We start from the raw sequence: 26,614 nt of genomic DNA on the forward strand, positions 1-26,614 counted from the left end.
AATCCAGTTGTCTCTCCATTTTTTGCACCCCCGTTTTGATGGTGTTCATTAAATCAATCAGTCTGCGTAAGAAGGTTCGCTCAGCATGAACCATGCATGCAACCCAATTAAGTTTGCCAACAACGTGTTGGAGTTTATGTGCAGTTGTTTTGTGTTTGCTGACCCAACATGCCATTTGTTCTTTGACCGCCTGCCTTATCCTCCTGTAAAACTCTGTCTTATCAGTATTAACGGTAAATCCTAGAGTAATCAGTAGGTTTGGAAGTGATCCACTTGCTTTGAAACACCGAGACATAGTTTCCCAAAAGTATTATCTTGAAACACTATTTCAATGCAGTTGCTTCATAAACAGTCCATGAGTGAGTGGGCATGGCTGTACGGCACTTTTAGCAATATTCCAGCAATATCACGGCGGGGGACACCAGAAATGGGCTTCACACATTGTACCCATGTCGGGAATCGAACCCGGGTCTTCGGCGTGACGAGCGAACGATTTAACCACCAGGCTACCCGACCGCCCCTCTATATGAATAGGTACAGCACAATAAGCACTTATAATGTCTATCATGAAAATATAACCACCCTTTGGCAACACTTTAACAGCATCATCAATTGTTGAATATTTGAATATTTGGGTTCATGCATATGAATTCAAATTAATGTCTTTTGGTCTTGAACAATCATGAATCAGCTTCTTTTCCACGACTACGTAACGCCGAAGCTTAATTTCGTCAGTAATTTTGATATTCAAACAACTGAACATTCTCTTGATCAGAAGCAGTTTTGTAATTTTCAGAATTAGACTTAATAAGATCATGTTCGAGTTCAATAATTCCAAAATCCCCTTTTGATACCATCCTACAATAGAACACTATCTGAAATCCATATAGCGCCTGCTCCCAGACATGACAACTCTGTGTCAAATGGCTGTTCACACTCTGGTGTCGACAACGGGGTTGTTCAAACTGTTCCCGATGTTCAAACTGAGGGTGATTTATCTCGCAGCCAGGGACAATGCAAATGTGTTGGAATTTACATCCTTATGTGTATTGATAGTTGATTCCCTGATTCATTGGATGGCCGTTGCGTTGACTGTGCAAGCTGTACAGAAATCAAGCTGAAATACTCATCCATATGCATAACGACAAACGCCTGAATTAACTGCAGTTACAATGTACAATCAATTTTGCACCCAAAATGAATAACTTTTAACGCTTATTCGTGCAAACATTGTGATTACCATGTTTGGTCCGGTTGATAGTCTGTTCCGGATGGGGTTCCCTCATTAATGAACAAGTTAGAACCGTCGTGTGGGTATTTTATTCTCACTTTGATGCCTCAAGCATGTATCTCAATATTGTTATGTTGCAGTGTGTTCTAAGTGTGTATCCAATTATGTTTGGTGGCGTCATAAACTCCGGCACTTGCTACTTTCTTTACCCTCCCAATATAGGGAGCTCCACATGTACAGTAAGTAGCTTTTTCACAGTTGTGGATTTGAAACGCTTCGCGAGGTGACAGTTTCTAGAAAGCAGGCTGTACCTATATAAGAGCTAGAGGAGAGTGATTCAAGGTCTCTTACGACCTGCGTTGGGACGTATCTATTTGCCCAATGTAGACAGGTAACCTGTAGGAAAACATTGACTTAGTGCCTGCTTCCAACACGGTTCCTGCATTCAAGAACAGACGTGCCTCACTAAAAACTTTTAACTGAATCTCTTGGGCCTATTGGCATGCCTCAATCTTTCCTAAATGTCCTATCTCCAAATTTCACGCACATGGTATCTATGAGGGTGTCAGCAATTCACATAGTTTTCCTAGTAAACTTTCAGTTTTGACAAATCCCCATGTACCTTTGAAGACACAGATGTAAGCGTATCAATGGTCACCATGTTTTGTGTTCAATGGGCCATGGATCCAGGAATCAAGCAATACTACCGCTCATTTAAAGCGTAGAAATAACACACAAACAGTTAATCATCACTTGCTTACATTTTATTACAGGGACGTTGTTAACAACTGCTAACTGCAGCATATTCGTAACCGTCACTCATAGGTAGAGCGTTTCGCCTCTTGTGATACTGACATGCTCTGAATCGAAATGTTGGCCTTGGTCTGCTGAAAATGTACATTGTTTATCAATGCACCGTTCAACAGAGAAGCTGTATAAACAACTCGCTGAAATCTTCATACTATAGACACAGGAGAAGAGCGTAACATATTGCGAAATGGACGTCGACGCTTACCAGCGTCAACCCTGGGATAATCACCAAGTAGATACTGTTCCTGTCTTTATATTGATATGTGATAAGCGTGCATACATGCACGAAAACAATCTCGATACTTACTAAACATTATAAATGACCTGTACAGCTGATGAATGTAAGACAGTGCCTTCACAAAAACAGCATTGCTACACATGTATAATGTAATAAATAGAAGAATTGGTTTAAATCATTGGTTCAAGAACTCCATTGTATGGCGTTTCCTCCTGTGATGAACGGGCCCAGCTTTCCCTTGGTTTCAGAGCCCTTTTCAGTTTCTGGAACAAATGCCACATGTTGAGAGTATGTACGTGACATGTGAGTCAGTGAGTGAGTAACTGATTAGTTAAATAATGAATCTACGGGCGTTGACATCCATGTGGTGCGTTGGCAAATATGATTTAATGTCGGGATATAACTAGGATTCGAACCTACTCTGCACATAGAAGAAACGTTTAATTCTTTAAATTACAATCCCAGCAAAAAACATTTTGCAAAAGAGTCGCACGGGTACATAAAAGCATTAACTGTCAAAACACACACACACACACACACACACACACACACACACACACACACACACACACATATATATATATACATATATATATATATATATATATATATATATATATATATATATCCATTATCCATATCAATTAACTGTCAACACACACACATATAAATTTATATATAGTAATAATTAATTAAGTGGAGTATGATTGAACACAGTTTTAATTGGCTAGCGCTTTCATCTCGTAGTTGAGTCTCATCAGGCCATAACTGAATAACGGACATGAAGTAGCAACATATAGTTTCGTGACGTCATAGCAATAAGAGAACCATGACGTCACAATACCAAGGTGACAATGGACAAATAACTTACGCCTTTACATTTAACTTAGGCGCGCATTTATGAATGAAATGTTGATCTTTTTGAAACAATGTAAGTTCATGATCAACATTTAGCTTATATAGCGGGAAAACTAAAACGCTGCCGCTTCCACATGTATCTCTAAATGTTCACTGAGTGGAATCGTGCGGTTTTGTGGCTGCTTTATTTGTGAATGGTGAAGATTCATTCTTCTTTTTAATTTAAGTTCTGTCTTTCCGATATACTTTTCATTGCATCCACTACAAACAATCAAGTAAATAACATTTCTAGTATCACAAGTCATATTTTGTTTTACAGTAAATTATGAGTCCTTTGTAATTTGGACTGAACAGCCTTCAATTATATTGCTGCAAGTAAGGCAACGTTTGTCACTTAGAAACCTGTGTAGTGATGACAACAGAATCAAATTTAATCAATATATATATATATATATATATATATATATATATATATATATATATATATATATATATATATATATATATATATGACGTATCATGATCAACAGGCCAATGGGCATGTGACATTGATTCAGTCATTAACACTATAACAAATGCGACTAATTTAATAAGAAAGCTTAGGTTTATGCTCAGTCAAAGTTGGTTGTTAAAAAGGTTTGTGGAATGTATATTAGACTACATGTTGAATACAAGAATTGTGAAATTTGGGGCGGTTGTTCCAAAGAGCCGTTGTAAAACAGAAATAACGTTAACTGGTTTACCTAGCTCTATTGCTCATAAAAGAATAGAATTTGAAACTTTTTGGAGGGTTTATTTCTGCAAAATACAAACATATGACACTGTCGTAACTTGAACACCTAGTACCTCATAACAATTACAACTACTCAGTACAAAATATAACGTCCATATTTGTGAATCTTCGTTCACACGATTGTGGCAGTTGTGAATACATTGCAATATATTGCCCATTCTACAATGTAGTACTGAAACATTTCTCGATTTAAATCGTGATAAAGTAAATAAATTTACAGCAGTTCCGCAATATTTACTCTTATGTGGACATTGCTTTCAACCATGATTTGTTTAGAAAACGACAAAACGGGGTTCAAAACTGTAAATATTAAATGTAGATTATGCAAGGAATTTTATCCAACGAAAGACAGGGCCGCTGATCGTCTCAACACACTGCACATAAACTCGATGCAGTGGTCGTTCAGGCAGCCGATTTGATATGGCACTTAGTCATTCATTTCCGTTCCCTCCAGCATTACAGAACCATCAGAAAAATCAACAGTGACATTGAAATTATGTCCCACATCTTTGGCTCGTTTAAAAATGCCTTTGCATGCCTTGTTTTCATCGATATTATTATTATTATTATTATTATTATTATTATTATTATTATTATTATTATTATAGTAATAGTAATAATAATAATAATAATAATAATAATAATAATAATAATAATAATAATAATTAACAGTAGTAGTAGAATAGGTAGTATTCTAGCATAATGGAAATGTCACATTTTCTTTAGACGTAGCAGCTTTAATATTCATCTACCTTGGCAAGTGAATCCCCGGATGCGCGATAGACCTTCCATGTGAATATCACAGGGATTGGTATGATGGATACCATGGAGATCATCCACCCGATGACTGTGGCCCAGTCGGGGAAGTGGTAGTCGCCATATTTAGGTGGACGGTACGCATAGAGAGAATAGCTGAAGACAACCTGGACAAAAGCAATTATGCAAGATTCCCATAATTGAATATAAAGGATGAATAATGCACACAAAAAATATTTATTCTATTTTCTGTTGATTAATGGGTTTGTAACATATAGATTAATTGGGTTTTGCAAAATATCACTCAGAAAGTCAAACATATTCATAAGTATATGTGATTCGTTCATGAAGAAAATAATCTGTTAAGACTTCAAAGTACCATAACATACATCATCCTATATATTGGGGCACGGATGACCCAGTCGTCTAAGGCGCCGCGATTCGTTGTGCAGAGTTGCGCCCCTCTGGCACGACAGAAACCTATGATTGTGGGTTCGAATCCCAGTTCGCCCCGATTCTGTTTCTAGGTATGTCAGCACCATACCCGTGTTCGTGCGTTTCACCTGCATCACTTCGGGCTTTCCTCTCACATTAAACTGACACGCCGTGATATAACTGGAATAATGTTAAAAGCGGCGTTAAACCCCACTCACTCACTCAACTGCACACTCCAATTAAAATATTGCATCTTTCTGAGCTTGATGGGAGTAAATGCACGTAAAAATTATTAATGTTATTGGACATTCTCTCACAGAGTGGGACTCGGGTGCTCGCTGTTCAGAGATGCGTCCCTTGGGCAGACCAGAAACCAATGATCAGAAGTTTGAGTCCCAATTCGCCGCTATGATATATCAAGGTTTGTCACCACCGTGCCCGTGCTATTTGGATTAATCAAAGTGGTGAACATGCATCACGTCTGGGCTTTCTTCCCACATCAAGCTGACCCCGCATTGATATACTGTTCAAATAATAAACCTAACTCACTCACTCACTCTCACTGGCCAGACCGATTAATGTCTTATTTCAGCGTCACTACGCTGCAAAACATGCAGCACTGTTACATTCAGGCAATCGACTTTATAAGCGATTGAATCTTATTGTTTGTTTTTTTTGCGACACCCTTACTTACCAACAAGAGCAACGGGCACACGTATTTCAGACAGAGTGTCATAGGTCGAGGCATCCGTTTTCCCCACATGGCATCGATATCGTCTTGTAATCTCTGCGTTCCTGTAAATAAATGGCACAAATACCTTCTCCATAATCACCAGAAATCTAAGAGTCCATTGTACGATTCCGATCATATGAAAAGCATATGTTCATTGTTCACCATCAGGTATTTATAATACTAGGTGTTCGCATATCCTGTCCCATCGGTGGCACATGTAAAGGCAAGTCAATTGTTCACCTGGAAAAATAGCACGGGACATAATGGTAAAGTCAAAACGGGGAATTGAATCGGAGATAATTTTTGTCACTGGTGCGTTAATTGTCCTGCACTAATCTACCAAAAAACGTTTTGTTTGAAAGCCTTACTGGGGCCTTGAATGTTGTAGCCCTGATCTAACAATATTTTACCGAGAACCGTATGACGCTCTTTGAAATGTTCACAGAAAGACCATGTTCGATTGTACCTAAAAAAAATGTGAAATGCTGGAATATTGCTCGACATCGAGGGGCAGTTGTCAAATGGAAAGTTGACCTTACCCCTCTTGTCATACAGTCTTGTGGAGAGTTTTGTTGATTTTATATCATTAGTTTTAAATATGAAGTAGATGAGGTAGATGACTGTTCGACAGTTCAGGTGGGTAAATGGGTGAAAGGGAATTGACGAGATGACAATGACATCAAATTATTGATATACCTAAAGCTTAAGTTAAAAATCTTGGCCAAATTCATGTGTTTTAATTTTGCTAACGCGAGAAGGAATTCCGATTTATACCCAAAAATAATCAGCAAGGAGGGGAACAGAGTTGGTGCTTTCATTTTTGACAAAATGTCCTGAACCTTTGAAATTACAGATCTAACAATATCTATGGTCACCATGAAGTTTTTCGAAACGTATGTCGCGTGGGATAGTGGTGAACAAGGTTGAAAATTCAAATGTTTTGACAAAATTGAACTTGGTGCTTTTCTGAGTATGCAAACAGTCAAACAAATCCTTTGATTAGTTTTAAATATGCACGATTATAATACCACTTGTATCAAATACTTTCTGTGAATATAAACATAAAATATCATGAAAGAGAATAACCAGTCTTGATTATCCGCTTTATATAACATAGGTAAATAGTGTCCACATATGATGGTGTGTCACAAAGAACCAAAGGGCGCATTACAGAACTTTTCTGACTTCCATCGCAGATAAAAATACTAAGTGAGTTTAGCGACCAACCATTCGAAATTTGTTCTAAAAATAGTGGAAGAAGATCAATATTGTCTAACATTGTACACCCAAATCGTAATCGTTCTCTTGTTGTTACCGATCTGAAAATATTTTTTTTAAACAAGGTTCGAAAAACTATCCTGTCTTTAACGTTTGGAACAATTTAGTTTGTGTTTTGATCAAATGGACAGTGGTGTAAGGAAATTGTTTATCATTGGTTTGTATGTTTGTTTGTTTGTTTGTCGAACGGATCCTTGCCATATAGCCAGCCTACGACGTAACACTCCATCACGGCAAATACAGTCACTCACCTTCAACGAGAAGCTCCAGAATGACCAACACAGCTACCCACTATATAGACAGCCAACCACGAGACACTCCAGCTTCGCAAACACAGTCACTCACCATATAGCCAGTCTACCACGAGACACTCCAGCATGGCAAACAGTCACTCACCATAAAACTCGCCTACCACGAGACATTCAAGCTTCGCAAACACAATCACTCACCATAAAACTCGCCTACCACGAGACACTTCAGCATCGCAAACAATCACTCACCATAAAACTCGCCTACCACGAGACACTTCAGCATCGCAAACAATCACTCACCATATAGCCAGTCTACCACGAGACACTCCAGGATGGCAAACAGTCACTCACCCTATAGCCAGCCTACCACGAGACACTCCAGCATGGCAAACAGTCACTCACCATATCGCCAGCCTACCACGAGACATTCCAGCATGGCAAACAATCACTCACCATAAATCTAGCCTACCACGTGACACTCCAGCATCGCAAACAATCACTCACCATAAATCTAGCCTACCACGAGACACTCCAGCATCGCAAACAGTCACTCACCATATAGCCAGCCTACCACGAGACATTCCAGGATGGCAAACACAGCCACTCACCATTTAGCCAGCCTACCACGAGACATTCCAGGATGGCAAACACCGCTACTTGCCATATGGCCAGCCTACCAAGAGACACTCCAGGATGGCAAACACCGCTTCTCACCATTTTGCCAGCCTACCACGAGACATTACAGGATGTCAAACACAGCCACTCACCATATCGCCAGCCTACCACGAGACATTCCAGGATGGCAAACAATCACTGACAACAAATCTAGCCTACCACGTGACACTCCAGCATCGCAAACAACCACTCACCATATAGCCAGCCTACCACGAGACATTACAGGATGGCAAACACCGCTACTCACCATATAGCCAGCCTACCACGAGACATTCCAGGATGGCAAACGCCGCTACTCACCATATAGCCAGCCTACCACGAGACATTCCAGGATGGTAAACACCGCTACTCACCATATAGCCAGCCTACCACGAGACATTACAGAATGGCAAACACCGCTACTCACCATATGGCCAACCTACCACGAGACATTCCAGGATGGCAAACACCGCTACTCACCCTATGGCCAGCCTACCACGAGACATTCCAGGATGGCAAACACCGCTACTCACCATATAGCCAGCCTACCACGAGACATTCCAGGATGGCAAACAGTCACTCACCATATAGCCAGCCTACCACGAGACATTCCAGGATGGCAAACACAGCCACTCACCATTTAGCCAGCCTACCACGAGACATTCCAGGATGGCAAACACCGCTACTTGCCATATGGCCAGCCTACCAAGAGACACTCCAGGATGGCAAACACCGCTTCTCACCATTTTGCCAGCCTACCACGAGACATTACAGGATGTCAAACACAGCCACTCACCATATCGCCAGCCTACCACGAGACATTCCAGGATGGCAAACAATCACTGACAACAAATCTAGCCTACCACGTGACACTCCAGCATCGCAAACAACCACTCACCATATAGCCAGCCTACCACGAGACATTACAGGATGGCAAACACCGCTACTCACCATATAGCCAGCCTACCACGAGACATTCCAGGATGGCAAACGCCGCTACTCACCATATAGCCAGCCTACCACGAGACATTCCAGGATGGTAAACACCGCTACTCACCATATAGCCAGCCTACCACGAGACATTACAGAATGGCAAACACCGCTACTCACCATATGGCCAACCTACCACGAGACATTCCAGGATGGCAAACACCGCTACTCACCATATGGCCAGCCTACCACGAGACATTCCAGGATGGCAAACACCGCTACTCACCATATAGCCAGCCTACCACGAGACATTCCAGGATGGCAAACACCGCTACTCACCATATAGCCAGCCTACCACGAGACATTACAGAATGGCAAACACCGCTACTCACCATATGGCCAGCCTAGCACGAGACATTCCAGGATGGCAAACACCGCTACTCACCCTATGGCCAGCCTACCACGAGACATTACAGAATGGCAAACACCGCTACTCACCCTATGGCCAGCCTACCACGAGACATTCCAGCATGGCAAACACCGCTACTCGCCATGTATCTTGCCTACCACGGGGCATTTCAGCATAGCAAACACAGCCACTCACCATGTAGCCAGCCTACCACGAGGCATTCCATGATGGCAAACACCGCTACTCACCATGTATCTTGCCTACCACGGGACATTCCAGCATAGCAAACACAGCCACTCACCCTATAGCCAGCGTACTACGAGACATTACAGGATGGCAAACACCGCTACTCACCATATAGCCAGCCTACCACGAGACATTCCAGCATGACAAACACCGCTACTCACCATGTATCTTGCCTACCACGGGGCATTCCAGCATAGCAAACACAGCCACTCACCATATAGCCAACCTACCACGAGACATTCCATGATGGCAAACACCGCTACTCACCATGTATCTTGCCTACCACGGGGCATTCCAGCATAGCAAACACAGCCACTCACCCTATAGCCAGCGTACCACGAGACATTACAGGATGGCAAACACCGCTACTCACCATATAGCCAGCCTACCACGAGACATTCCAGCATGGCAAACACCGCTACTCACCATGTATCTTGCCTACCACGGGGCATTCCAGCATAGCAAACACAGCCACTCACCATATAGCCAGCCTACCACGAGACATTCCAGCATGGCAAACACCGCTACTCACCATATGGCCAGCCTACCACGAGACATTCCAGGATGGCAAACACCGCTACTCACCATATAGCCAGCCTACCACGAGACATTCCAGGATGGCAAACACCGCTACTCACCATATAGCCAGCCTACCACGAGACATTACAGAATGGCAAACACCGCTACTCACCATATGGCCAGCCTAGCACGAGACATTCCAGGATGGCAAACACCGCTACTCACCATATAGCCAGCCTACCACGAGACATTACAGAATGGCAAACACCGCTACTCACCCTATGGCCAGCCTACCACGAGACATTCCAGCATGGCAAACACCGCTACTCGCCATGTATCTTGCCTACCACGGGGCATTCCAGAATAGCAAACACAGCCACTCACCCTATAGCCAGCGTACTACGAGACGTTACAGGATGCCAAACACCGCTACTCACCATATAGCCAGCCTACCACGAGACATTACAGAATGGCAAACACCGCTACTCACCCTATGGCCAGCCTACCACGAGACATTCCAGCATGGCAAACACCGCTACTCGCCATGTATCTTGCCTACCACAGGGCATTCCAGCATAGCAAACACAGCCACTCACCATGTAGCCAGCCTACCACGAGGCATTCCATGATGGCAAACACCGCTACTCACCATGTATCTTGCCTACCACGGGGCATTCCAGCATAGCAAACACAGCCACTCACCCTATAGCCAGCGTACTACGAGACATTACAGGATGGCAAACACCGCTACTCACCATATGGCCAGCCTACCACGAGACATTCCATGATGGCAAACACCGCTACTCACCATATAGCCAGCCTACCACGAGACATTCCAGGATGGCAAACACCGCTACTCACCATATGGCCAACCTACCACGAGACATTCCAGGATGGCAAACACCGCTACTCACCATATGGCCAGCCTACCACGAGACATTCCAGGATGGCAAACACCGCTACTCACCATATAGCCAGCCTACCACGAGACATTCCAGGATGGCAAACACCGCTACTCACCATATAGCCAGCCTACCACGAGACATTACAGAATGGCAAACACCGCTACTCACCATATGGCCAGCCTAGCACGAGACATTCCAGGATGGCAAACACCGCTACTCACCCTATGGCCAGCCTACCACGAGACATTACAGAATGGCAAACACCGCTACTCACCCTATGGCCAGCCTACCACGAGACATTCCAGCATGGCAAACACCGCTACTCGCCATGTATCTTGCCTACCACGGGGCATTTCAGCATAGCAAACACAGCCACTCACCATGTAGCCAGCCTACCACGAGGCATTCCATGATGGCAAACACCGCTACTCACCATGTATCTTGCCTACCACGGGACATTCCAGCATAGCAAACACAGCCACTCACCCTATAGCCAGCGTACTACGAGACATTACAGGATGGCAAACACCGCTACTCACCATATAGCCAGCCTACCACGAGACATTCCAGCATGACAAACACCGCTACTCACCATGTATCTTGCCTACCACGGGGCATTCCAGCATAGCAAACACAGCCACTCACCATATAGCCAACCTACCACGAGACATTCCATGATGGCAAACACCGCTACTCACCATGTATCTTGCCTACCACGGGGCATTCCAGCATAGCAAACACAGCCACTCACCCTATAGCCAGCGTACCACGAGACATTACAGGATGGCAAACACCGCTACTCACCATATAGCCAGCCTACCACGAGACATTCCATGATGGCAAACACCGCTACTCACCATGTATCTTGCCTACCACGGGGCATTCCAGCATAGCAAACACAGCCACTCACCATATAGCCAGCCTACCACGAGACATTCCAGCATGGCAAACACCGCTACTCACCATATGGCCAGCCTACCACGAGACATTCCAGGATGGCAAACACCGCTACTCACCATATAGCCAGCCTACCACGAGACATTCCAGGATGGCAAACACCGCTACTCACCATATAGCCAGCCTACCACGAGACATTACAGAATGGCAAACACCGCTACTCACCATATGGCCAGCCTAGCACGAGACATTCCAGGATGGCAAACACCGCTACTCACCATATAGCCAGCCTACCACGAGACATTACAGAATGGCAAACACCGCTACTCACCCTTTGGCCAGCCTACCACGAGACATTCCAGCATGGCAAACACCGCTACTCGCCATGTATCTTGCCTACCACGGGGCATTCCAGAATAGCAAACACAGCCACTCACCCTATAGCCAGCGTACTACGAGACGTTACAGGATGCCAAACACCGCTACTCACCATATAGCCAGCCTACCACGAGACATTACAGAATGGCAAACACCGCTACTCACCCTATGGCCAGCCTACCACGAGACATTCCAGCATGGCAAACACCGCTACTCGCCATGTATCTTGCCTACCACGGGGCATTCCAGCATAGCAAACACAGCCACTCACCATGTAGCCAGCCTACCACGAGGCATTCCATGATGGCAAACACCGCTACTCACCATGTATCTTGCCTACCACGGGGCATTCCAGCATAGCAAACACAGCCACTCACTCTATAGCCAGCGTACTACGAGACATTACAGGATGGCAAACACCGCTACTCACCATATGGCCAGCCTACCACGAGACATTCCATGATGGCAAACACCGCTACTCACCATATAGCCAGCCTACCACGAGACATTCCAGGATGGCAAACACCGCTACTCACCATATAGCCAGCCTACCACGAGACATTACAGAATGGCAAACACCGCTACTCACCATATGGCCAGCCTACCACGAGACATTCCAGGATGGCAAACACCGCTACTCACCATATAGCCAGCCTACCACGAGACATTACAGAATGGCAAACACCGCTACTCACCCTATGGCCAGCCTACCACGAGACATTCCAGCATGGCAAACACCGCTACTCGCCATGTATCTTGCCTACCACGGGGCATTCCAGCATAGCAAACACAGCCACTCACCATGTAGCCAGCCTACCACGAGGCATTCCAGGATGGCAAACACCGCTACTCACCATGTATCTTGCCTACCACGGGGCATTCCAGCATAGCAAACACAGCCACTCACCCTATTGCCAGCGTACTACGAGACATTACAGGATGGCAAACACCGCTACTCACCATATAGCCAGCCTACCACGAGACATTCCAGCATGACAAACACCGCTACTCACCATGTATCTTGCCTACCACGGGGTATTCCAGCATAGCAAACACAGCCACTCACCATATAGCCAGCCTACCACGAGACATTCCAGCATGGCAAACACCGCTACTCACCATGTATCTTGCCTACCACGGGGCATTCCAGCATAGCAAACACAGCCACTCACCCTATAGCCAGCGTACCACGAGACATTACAGGATGGCAAACACCGCTACTCACCATATAGCCAGCCTACCACGAGACATTACAGAATGGCAAACACCGCTACTCACCATGTATCTTGCCTACCACGGGGCATTCCAGCATAGCAAACACAGCCACTCACCATATAGCCAGCCTACCACGAGACATTCCAGCATGGCAAACACCGCTACTCACCATGTATCTTGCCTACCACGGGGCATTCCAGCATAGCAAACACAGCCACTCACCCTATAGCCAGCGTACCACGAGACATTACAGGATGGCAAACACCGCTACTCACCATATAGCCAGCCTACCACGAGACATTACAGAATGGCAAACACCGCTACTCACCATATGGCCAGCCTACCACGAGACATTCCAGGATGGCAAACACCGCTACTCACCATATAGCCAGCCTACCACGAGACATTACAGAATGGCAAACACCGCTACTCACCCTATGGCCAGCCTACCACGAGACATTCCAGCATGGCAAACACCGCTACTCACCCTATGGCCAGCCTACCACGAGACATTCCAGCATGGCAAACACCGCTACTCGCCATGTATCTTGCCTACCACGAGGCATTCCAGCATAGCAAACACAGCCACTCACCATGTAGCCAGCCTACCACGAGGCATTCCAGGATGGCAAACACCGCTTCTCACCATGTATCTTGCCTACCACGAGGCATTCCAGCATGGCAAACACAGCCACTCACCCTATAGCCAGCGTACTACGAGACATTACAGGATGGCAAACACCGCTACTCACCATATAGCCAGCCTACCACGAGACATTCCAGCATGACAAACACCGCTACTCACCATGTATCTTGCCTACCACGGGGCATTCCAGCATAGCAAACACAGCCACTCACCATATAGCCAGCCTACCACGAGACATTCCAGCATGGCAAACACCGCTACTCACCATGTATCTTGCCTACCACGGGGCATTCCAGCATAGCAAACACCGCTACTCGCCATGTATCTTGCCTACCACGGGGCATTCCAGCATAGCAAACACAGCCACTCACCATGTAGCCAGCCTACCACGAGGCATTCCAAGATGGCAAACACCGCTACTCACCATATATCTTGCCTACCACGGGGCATTCCAGCATAGCAAACACAACCACTCACCCTATAGCCAGCGTACTACGAGACATTATAGGATGGCAAACACCGCTACTCACCATATAGCCAGCCTACCACGAGACATTCCAGCATGAGAAACACCGCTACTCACCATGTATCTTGCCTACCACGGGGCATTCCAGCATAGCAAACACAGCTACTCACCATATAGCCAGCCTACCACGAGACATTCCAGCATGGCAAACACCGCTACTCACCATGTATCTTGCCTACCACGGGGCATTCCAGCATAGCAAACACAGCCACTCACCCTATAGCCAGCGTACCACGAGACATTACAGGATGGCAAACACCGCTACTCACCATATAGCCAGCCTACCACGAGACATTACAGAATGGCAAACACCGCTACTCACCATGTATCTTGCCTACCACGGGGCATTCCAGCATAGCAAACACAGCCACTCACCATATAACCAGCCTACCACGAGACATTCCAGCATGGCAAACACCGCTACTCACCATGTATCTTACCTACCACGGGGCATTCCAGCATAGCAAACACAGCCACTCACCCTATAGCCAGCGTACCACGAGACATTACAGGATGGCAAACACCGCTACTCACCATATAGCCAGCCTACCACGAGACATTACAGAATGGCAAACACGGCTACTCACCATATGGCCAGCCTACCACGAGACATTCCAGGATGGCAAACACCGCTACTCACCATATAGCCAGCCTAGCACGAGACATTACAGGATGGCAAACACCGCTACTCACCCTATGGCCAGCCTACCACGAGACATTCCAGCATGGCAAACACCGCTACTCACCCTATGGCCAGCCTACCACGAGACATTCCAGCATGGGAAACACCGCTACTCGCCATGTATCTTGCCTACCACGGGGCATTCCAGCATAGCAAACACAGCCACTCACCATGTAGCCAGCCTACCACGAGACATTCCAGGATGGCAAACACCGCTACTCACCATATAGCCAGCCTACCACGAGACATTACAGAATGGCAAACACCGCTACTCACCCTATGGCCAGCCTACCACGAGACATTCCAGGATGGCAAACACCGCTACTCGCCATGTATCTTGCCTACCACAGGGCATTCCAGCATAGCAAACACAGCCACTCACCATGTAGCCAGCCTACCACGAGGCATTCCAGGATGGCAAACACCGCTACTCGCCATGTATCTTGCCTACCACGGGGCATTCCAGCATAGCAAACACAGCCACTCACCCTATAGCCAGCGTACTACGAGACATTACAGGATGGCAAACACCGCTACTCACCATATAGCCAGCCTACCACGAGACATTCCAGCATGACAAACACCGCTACTCACCATGTATCTTGCCTACCACGGGGCATTCCAGCATAGCAAACACAGCCACTCACCATATAGCCAGCCTACCACGAGACATTCCAGCATGGCAAACACCGCTACTCACCATGTATCTTGCCTACCACGGGGCATTCCAGCATAGCAAACACAGCCACTCACCCTATAGCCAGCGTACCACGAGACATTACAGGATGGCAAACACCGCTACTCACCATATAGCCAGCCTACCACGAGACATTACAGAATGGCAAACACCGCTACTCACCATATGGCCAGCCTACCACGAGACATTCCAGGATGGCAAACACCGCTACTCACCATATAGCCAGCCTAGCACGAGAAATTACAGCATGGCAAACACCGCTACTCACCCTATGGCCAGCCTACCACGAGACATTCCAGCATGGCAAACACCGCTACTCACCCTATGGCCAGCCTACCACGAGACATTCCAGCATGGCAAACACCGCTACTCGCCATGTATCTTGCCTACCACGGGGCATTCCAGCATAGCAAACACAGCCACTCACCATGTAGCCAGCCTACCACGAGACATTCCAGGATGGCAAACACCGCTACTCACCATATAGCCAGCCTACCACGAGACATTACAGAATGGCAAACACCGCTACTCACCCTATGGCCAGCCTACCACGAGACATTCCAGCATGGCAAACACCGCTACTCGCCATGTATCTTGCCTACCACAGGGCATTCCAGCATAGCAAACACAGCCACTCACCATGTAGCCAGCCTACCACGAGGCATTCCAGGATGGCAAACACCGCTACTCACCATGTATCTTGCCTACCACGGGGCATTCCAGCATAGCAAACACAGCCACTCACCCTATAGCCAGCGTACTACGAGACATTACAGGATGGCAAACACCGCTACTCACCATATAGCCAGCCTACCACGAGACATTCCAGCATGACAAACACCGCTACTCACCATGTATCTTGCCTACCACGGGGCATTCCAGCATAGCAAACACAGCTACTCACCATATAGCCAGCCTACCACGAGACATTCCAGCATGGCAAACACCGCTACTCACCATGTATCTTGCCTACCACGGGGCATTCCAGCATAGCAAACACAGCCACTCACCCTATAGCCAGCGTACCACGAGACATTACAGGATGGCAAACACCGCTACTCACCATATAGCCAGCCTACCACGAGACATTCCAGCATGGCAAACACCACTACTCACCATGTATCTTGCCTACCACGGGGCATTCCAGCATAGCAAACACAGCCACTCACCATATAGCCAGCCTACCACGAGACATTCCAGCATGGCAAACACCGCTACTCACCATATGGCCAGCCTACCACGAGACATTCCATGATGGCAAACACCGCTACTCACCATATAGCCAGCCTACCACGAGACATTCCAGGATGGCAAACACCGCTACTCACCATATAGCCAGCCTACCACGAGACATTACAGAATGGCAAACACCGCTACTCACCATATGGCCAGCCTACGACGAGACATTCCAGGATGGCAAACACCGCTACTCACCATATAGCCAGCCTACCACGAGACATTACAGAATGGCAAACACCGCTACTCACCATATGGCCAGCCTACCACGAGACATTCCAGGATGGCAAACACCGCTACTCACCATATAGCCAGCCTACCACGAGACATTCCAGCATGGCAAACACCGCTACTCGCCATGTATCTTGCCTACCACGGGGCAATCCAGCATAGCAAACACAGCCACTCACCATGTAGCCAGCCTACCACGAGGCATTCCAGGATGGCAAACACCGCTACTCACCATGTATCTTGCCTACCACGGGGCATTCCAGCATAGCAAACACAGCCACTCACCCTATAGCCAGCGTACTACGAGACATTACAGGATGGCAAACACCGCTACTCACCATATAGCCAGCCTACCACGAGACATTCCATGATGGCAAACACCGCTACTCACCATATAGCCAGCCTACCACGAGACATTCCAGCATGGCAAACACCGCTACTCACCATGTATCTTGCCTACCACGGGGCATTCCAGCATAGCAAACACAGCTACTCACCCTATAGCCAGCGGACCACGAGACATTACAGGATGGCAAACACCGCTACTCACCATATAGCCAGCCTACCACGAGACATTCCAGCATGGCAAACAGCACTACTCACCATGTATCTTGCCTACCACGGGGCATTCCAGCATAGCAAACACAGCCACTCACCATATAGCCAGCCTACCACGAGACATTCCAGCATGGCAAACACCGCTACTCACCATATGGCCAGCCTACCACGAGACATTCCATGATGGCAAACACCGCTACTCACCATATAGCCAGCCTACCACGAGACATTCCAGGATGGCAAACACCGCTACTCACCATATAGCCAGCCTACCACGAGACATTACAGAATGGCAAACACCGCTACTCACCATATAGCCAGCCTACCACGAGACATTCCAGGATGGCAAACACCGCTACTCACCATATAGCCAGCCTACCACGAGACATTACAGAATGGCAAACACCGCTACTCACCATATGGCCAGCCTACCACGAGACATTCCAGGATGGCAAACACCGCTACTCACCATATAGCCAGCCTGCCACGAGACATTCCAGCATGGCAAACACCGCTACTCGCCATGTATCTTGCCTACCACGGGGCATTCCAGCATAGCAAACACAGCCACTCACCATGTAGCCAGCCTACCACGAGGCATTCCAGGATGGCAAACACCGCTACTCACCATGTATCTTGCCTACCACGGGGCATTCCAGCATAGCAAACACAGCCACTCACCCTATCGCCAGCGTACTACGAGACATTACAGGATGGCAAACACCGCTACTCACCATATGGCCAGCCTACCACGAGACATTCCATGATGGCAAACACCGCTACTCACCATATAGCCAGCCTACCACGAGACATTCCAGGATGGCAAACACCGCTACTCCCCATATAGCCAGCCTACCACGAGACATTACAGAATGGCAAACACCGCTACTCACCATATGGCCAGCCTACCACGAGACATTCCAGGATGGCAAACACCGCTACTCACCATATAGCCAGCCTACCACGAGACATTACAGAATGGCAAACACCGCTACTCACCCTATGGCCAGCCTACCACGAGACATTCCAGCATGGCAAACACCGCTACTCGCCATGTATCTTGCCTACCACGGGGCATTCCAGCATAGCAAACACAGCCACTCACCATGTAGCCAGCCTACCACGAGGCATTCCAGGATGGCAAACACCGCTACTCACCATGTATCTTGCCTACCACGGGGCATTCCAGCATAGCAAACACAGCCACTCACCCTATAGCCAGCGTACTACGAGACATTACAGGATGGCAAACACCGCTACTCACCATATAGCCAGCCTACCACGAGACATTCCAGCATGACAAACACCTCTACTCACCATGTATCTTGCCTACCACGGGGCATTCCAGCATAGCAAACACAGCCACTCACCATATAGCCAGCCTACCACGAGACATTCCAGCATGGCAAACACCGCTACTCACCATGTATCTTGCCTACCACGGGGCATTCCAGCATAGCAAACACAGCCACTCACCCTATAGCCAGCGTACCACGAGACATTCCAGGATGGCAAACACCGCTACTCACCATATAGCCAGCCTACCACGAGACATTACAGAATGGCAAACACCGCTACTCACCATGTATCTTGCCTACCACGGGGCATTCCAGCATAGCAAACACAGCCACTCACCATATAGCCAGCCTACCACGAGACATTCCAGCATGGCAAACACCGCTACTCACCATGTATCTTGCCTACCACGGGGCATTCCAGCATAGCAAACACAGCCACTCACCCTATAGCCAGCGTACCACGAGACATTACAGGATGGCAAACACCGCTACTCACCATATAGCCAGCCTACCACGAGACATTACAGAATGGCAAACACCGCTACTCACTATATGGCCAGCCTACCACGAGACATTCCAGGATGGCAAACACCGCTACTCACCATATAGCCAGCCTACCACGAGACATTACAGAATGGCAAACACCGCTACTCACCCTATGGCCAGCCTACCACGAGACATTCCAGCATAGCAAACACCGCTACTCACCCTATGGCCAGCCTACCACGAGACATTCCAGCATGGCAAACACCGCTACTCGCCATGTATCTTGCCTACCACGGGACATTCCAGCATAGCAAACACAGCCACTCACCATGTAGCCAGCCTACCACGAGGCATTCCAGGATGGCAAACACCGCTACTCACCATGTATCTTGCCTACCACGGGGCATTCCAGCATAGCAAACACAGCCACTCACCCTATAGCCAGCGTACTACGAGACATTACAGGATGGCAAACACCGCTACTCACCATATAGCCAGCCTACCACGAGACATTCCATGATGACAAACACCGCTACTCACCATGTATCTTGCCTACCACGGGCATTCCAGCATAGCAAACACAGCCACTCACCATATAGCCAGCCTACCACGAGACATTCCAGCATGGCAAACACCGCTACTCACCATGTATCTTGCCTACCACGGGGCATTCCAGCATAGCAAACACAGCCACTCACCCTATAGCCAGCGTACCACGAGACATTACAGGATGGCAAACACCGCTACTCACCATATAGCCAGCCTACCACGAGACATTCCATGATGGCAAACACCGCTACTCACCATGTATCTTGCCTACCACGGGGCATTCCAGCATAGCAAACACAGCCACTCACCATATAGCCAGCCTACCACGAGACATTCCATGATGGCAAACACCGCTACTCACCATATAGCCAGGCTACCACGAGATATTCCAGCATGGCAAACACCGCTACTCACCATGTATCTTGCCTACCACGGGGCATTCCAGCATAGCAAATACAGCCACTCACGAAATAGCCAGCCTACCACGAGACATTCCAGCATGGCAAACACCGCTACTCACCATTTTGCCAGCCTATCACGAGACATTCCATGATGGCAAACACCGCTACTCACCCTATAGCCAGCCTACCACGAGACATTACAGGATGGCAAACACCACTACTCACCATGTACCTTGCCTACCACGATACATTCCAGCATAGCAAACACAGTCACTCAACATATAACAAGCCTACCACGAGACATTCCAGCATGGCAAACAAAGCCACTCACCATATAGCCAGCCTACCACGAGACATTCCAGCATGGCAAACACAGCCACTCAACATATAACAAGCCTACCACGAGACATTCCAGCATAGCAAACACAGCCACTCACCATATGGCCAGCCTATCACGAGACATTCCATGATGGCAAACACCGCTACTCACCATATAACCAGGCTACCACGAGACACTCCAGCATGGCAAACACCGCTACTCGCCATATAGCCAGCCTGCCACGAGACATTCCATGATGGCAAACACCGCTACTCACCATGTACCTTGCCTACCACGATACATTCCAGCATAGCAAACACAGCCACTCAACCTATAACAAGCCTACTACGAGATATTCCAGCATGGCAAACACCGCTACTCACCATATAGCCAGCCTACCACAAGACATTCCAGGATGGCAAACACCGCTACTCGCCATATAGCAAGGCTACCACGAGACACTCCAGCATCGCAAACAGTCACTCACCATAAATCTAGCCAGCCTACCACGAGACATTCCAGGATGGCAAACACCGATACTCACCCTATAGCCAGCCTACCACGAGACATTCCATGATGGCAAACACCGCTACTCACCATACAACCAGCCTACCACGAGACATTCCAGCATGGCAAACACCGCTACTCACCCTATAGCCAGCCTACCACGAGACATTCCATGATGGCAAACACCGCTACTCACCATACAACCAGCCTACCACGAGACATTCCATGATGGCAAACACCGCTACTCACCATACAACCAGCCTACCACGAGACATTCCATGATGGCAAACACCGCTACTCACCATATAGCCAGCCTACCACGAGACATTACAGAATGGCAAACACCGCTACTCACCCTATGGCCAGCCTACCACGAGACATTCCAGCATGGCAAACACCGCTACTCGCCATGTATCTTGCCTACCACGGGGCATTCCAGCATAGCAAACACAGCCACTCACCATGTAGCCAGCCTACCACGAGGCATTCCAGGATGGCAAACACCGCTACTCACCATGTATCTTGCCTACCACGGGGCATTCCAGCATAGCAAACACAGCCACTCACCCTATAGCCAGCGTACTACGAGACATTACAGGATGGCAAACACCGCTACTCACCATATAGCCAGCCTACCACGAGACATTCCAGCATGACAAACACCTCTACTCACCATGTATCTTGCCTACCACGGGGCATTCCAGCATAGCAAACACAGCCACTCACCATATAGCCAGCCTACCACGAGACATTCCAGCATGGCAAACACCGCTACTCACCATGTATCTTGCCTACCACGGGGCATTCCAGCATAGCAAACACAGCCACTCACCCTATAGCCAGCGTACCACGAGACATTACAGGATGGCAAACACCGCTACTCACCATATAGCCAGCCTACCACGAGACATTACAGAATGGCAAACACCGCTACTCACCATGTATCTTGCCTACCACGGGGCATTCCAGCATAGCAAACACAGCCACTCACCATATAGCCAGCCTACCACGAGACATTCCAGCATGGCAAACACCGCTACTCACCATGTATCTTGCCTACCACGGGGCATTCCAGCATAGCAAACACAGCCACTCACCATATAGCCAGCGTACCACGAGACATTACAGGATGGCAAACACCGCTACTCACCATATAGCCAGCCTACCACGAGACATTACAGAATGGCAAACACCGCTACTCACCATATGGCCAGCCTACCACGAGACATTCCAGGATGGCAAACACCGCTACTCACCATATAGCCAGCCTACCACGAGACATTACAGAATGGCAAACATCGCTACTCACCCTATGGCCAGCCTACCACGAGACATTCCAGCATGGCAAACACCGCTACTCACCCTATGGCCAGCCTACCACGAGACATTCCAGCATGGCAAACACCGCTACTCGCCATGTATCTTGCCTACCACGGGGCATTCCAGCATAGCAAACACAGCCACTCACCATATAGCCAGCCTACCACGAGACATTCCAGCATGGCAAACACCGCTACTCACCATGTATCTTGCCTACCACGGGGCATTCCAGCATAGCAAACACAGCCACTCACCCTATAGCCAGCGTACCACGAGACATTACAGGATGGCAAACACCGCTACTCACCATATAGCCAGCCTACCACGAGACATTCCATGATGGCAAACACCGCTACTCACCATGTATCTTGCCTACCACGGGGCATTCCAGCATAGCAAACACAGCCACTCACCATATAGCCAGCCTACCACGAGACATTCCAGCATGGCAAACACCGCTACTCACCATATAGCCAGGCTACCACGAGATATTCCAGCATGGCAAACACCGCTACTCACCATGTATCTTGCCTACCACGGGGCATTCCAGCATAGCAAACACAGCCACTCACCCTATAGCCAGCGTACCACGAGACATTACAGGATGGCAAACACCGCTACTCACCATATAGCCAGCCTACCACGAGACATTCCATGATGGCAAACACCGCTACTCACCATGTATCTTGCCTACCACGGGGCATTCCAGCATAGCAAACACAGCCACTCACCATATAGCCAGCCTACCACGAGACATTCCAGCATGGCAAACACCGCTACTCACCATATAGCCAGGCTACCACGAGATATTCCAGCATGGCAAACACCGCTACTCACCATGTATCTTGCCTACCACGGGGCATTCCAGCATAGCAAATACAGCCACTCACGATATAGCCAGCCTACCACGAGACATTCCATGATGGCAAACACCGCTACTCACCATTTTGCCAGCCTATCACGAGACATTCCATGATGGCAAACACCGCTACTCACCCTATAGCCAGCCTACCACGAGACATTACAGGATGGCAAACACCACTACTCACCATGTACCTTGCCTACCACGATACATTCCAGCATAGCAAACACAGCCACTCAACATATAACAAGCCTACCACGAGACATTCCAGCATGGCAAGCAAAGCCACTCACCATATAGCCAGCCTACCACGAGACATTCCAGCATGGCAAACACAGCCACTCAACATATAACAAGCCTACCACGAGACATTCCAGCATAGCAAACACAGCCACTCACCATATGGCCAGCCTATCACGAGACATTCCATGATGGCAAACACCGCTACTCACCATATAGCCAGGCTACCACGAGACACTCCAGCATGGCAAACACCGCTACTCGCCATATAGCCAGCCTGCCACGAGACTTTCCATGACGGCAAACACAGCTACTCACCATGTACCTTGCCTACCACGATACATTCCAGCATAGCAAACACAGCCACTCAACCTATAACAAGCCTACTACGAGATATTCCAGCATGGCAAACACCGCTACTCACCATATAGCCAGCCTACCACAAGACATTCCAGGATGGCAAACACCGCTACTCGCCATATAGCAAGGCTACCACGAGACACTCCAGCATCGCAAACAGTCACTCACCATAAATCTAGCCTAGCACGAGACATTCCAGGATGGCAAACACCGATACTCACCCTATAGCCAGCCTACCACGAGACATTCCATGATGGCAAACACCGCTACTCACCATACAACCAGCCTACCACGAGACATTCCATGATGGCAAACACCGCTACTCACCCTATAGCCAGCCTACCACGAGACATTCCATGATGGCAAACACCGCTACTCACCATACAACCAGCCTACCACGAGACATTCCATGATGGCAAACACCGCTACTCACCCTATAGCCAGCCTACCACGAGACATTCCATGATGGCAAACACCGATACTCACCCTATAGCCAGCCTACCACGAGACACTCCAGGATGGCAAACACCGATACTCACCCTATAGCCAGCCTACCACGAGACATTCCATGATGGCAAACACCGATACTCACCATACAACCAGCCTACCACGAGACACTCCAGGATGGCAAACACCGCTACTCACCATACAACCAGCCTACCACGAGACACTCCAGGATGGCAAACACCGCTACTCACCATACAACCAGCCTACCACGAAACACTCCAGGATGGCAAACACCGCTACTCACCATACAACCAGCCTACCACGAGACACTCCAGGATGGCAAACACCGCTATGGAGGGGAAGATAACGAACCAGTCAACCAGCGTCAGCACGTAGATCCCACCCTGCAATTGAAATATATCTAGTCATTTCGTCTCCTCCTGAAATTTAAAGTAACACGTGCTTAAAACGCATATCCCACTGAACCAAACTTTGATACTTATATATCGCATCATGTTATGGTGTATGACAAATGGAGGAAAAATGTGAATGTTTTACCTATACTACATTTATAACATCACTGAGCAAAGTATAATTGGTGGGAATACAAGTTAGAATAGCGGTGAAATTTGTATGAATGGATCCCTGAAAATAAGTGACGACGCCAGGTGTTCGTGAAAAGGGTAAGCACTCTCGTACAAGCAAATCAATGATTCATAGCTAATAACATGAGCGAGAAGCGACACCGTTGAGATATGATGATACACATTCCCATTGCAAGGTGTTCTGAGTACCTGTGAGATGTATATGAGACCAAATAGGGAGATGCTGAGGATGACGACGCTTTTTACAGCCCAGGACTGTCGTTTAGTCAAGTTGGGCATTTGGTCTTCTACTGCTGCTACGATGATCTCAATCCCGGGCACCTGTACATGCATAATCTGTTAAGAATACGTGAGTGAACTGGGTTTAAGCGCCGCTTTCAACAGTGTATTCCAGTTATATCATGGCGTGTCGACTTAATGCTGGAGGAAGGACCGAAATGATGCACCCCCAGTCGTTTACACTTTGGTGAAACCCACGAGCACGACAAACCTAGAAACATCATTGGCGTCAACCGGGATTTGAATTCACAATCATAGATTTCTATCGTGCTACGTGGACGCTACTCTGCACAGTGAATTGCAGCGCCTTAGACTCAATGCATATTTAAGTCAAAAGTGAAATAATTGAGTGGCTTAATATAGAAACACCTCACGTGACTATCTGGTGAGGTGTGCTGACAAACCTAAAATCACGTTTGAGTCGAAACTCTAGCCCTTGATAACAGGTTTAACATTGAGTTAAAATGTATATATCGCAAGTATTAAAATCTTGTACATTTAGCAGTGAATCAATATGTACATATCGCAAGTCGTGAAGTGTTGTATATTTACCAGTACGTCAATATGTACAGAATATATTTATAAATGGCGTCATATACATTCACCATAGAGTCAATAGCAAGGGTCATCAAGGTGATAAAGGTCAACACGGACCACAGCTGGGGTAGTGGCAAAGAAGCCAATATTTCAGGATAAACAATGAACGCCAAGTTGAAACCTGCAATGGACGAAGCAATAACACAATTACTGAAGAGGAATCTACAAATACCCAAATACATGTTTCTGATAACAATCTACGTAGAAGTCGCAGTAAGCTGCAATGTATGTT

At 47.6% G+C, this 26,614-nt stretch overlaps 1 protein-coding gene across 1 annotated transcript; it reads right to left on the reverse strand.

Moving 5' to 3' along the window:
- Positions 1 to 1,977: 1,977 nt before the first annotated feature.
- Positions 1,978 to 26,582, reverse strand: LOC124131021 (sodium- and chloride-dependent glycine transporter 2-like). The gene is made up of 6 exons (XM_048389943.1): positions 26,391 to 26,582; positions 25,696 to 25,827; positions 25,206 to 25,305; positions 5,816 to 5,916; positions 4,683 to 4,853; positions 1,978 to 2,542 (listed from the first exon to the last, which is right to left on the reverse strand). The coding sequence occupies exons 1-6, from the start codon at positions 26,562 to 26,564 to the stop codon at positions 2,450 to 2,452; spliced, it is 771 nt and encodes a 256-aa protein (XP_048245900.1). The 5' UTR covers positions 26,565 to 26,582; the 3' UTR covers positions 1,978 to 2,449.
- Positions 26,583 to 26,614: the final 32 nt, after the last annotated feature.

The sequence above is a fragment of the Haliotis rufescens genome, unplaced genomic scaffold (assembly GCF_023055435.1).
Source record: "Haliotis rufescens isolate VD_foot unplaced genomic scaffold, xgHalRufe1.0.p SCAF_10, whole genome shotgun sequence".
NCBI lineage: Eukaryota > Metazoa > Mollusca > Gastropoda > Lepetellida > Haliotidae > Haliotis > Haliotis rufescens.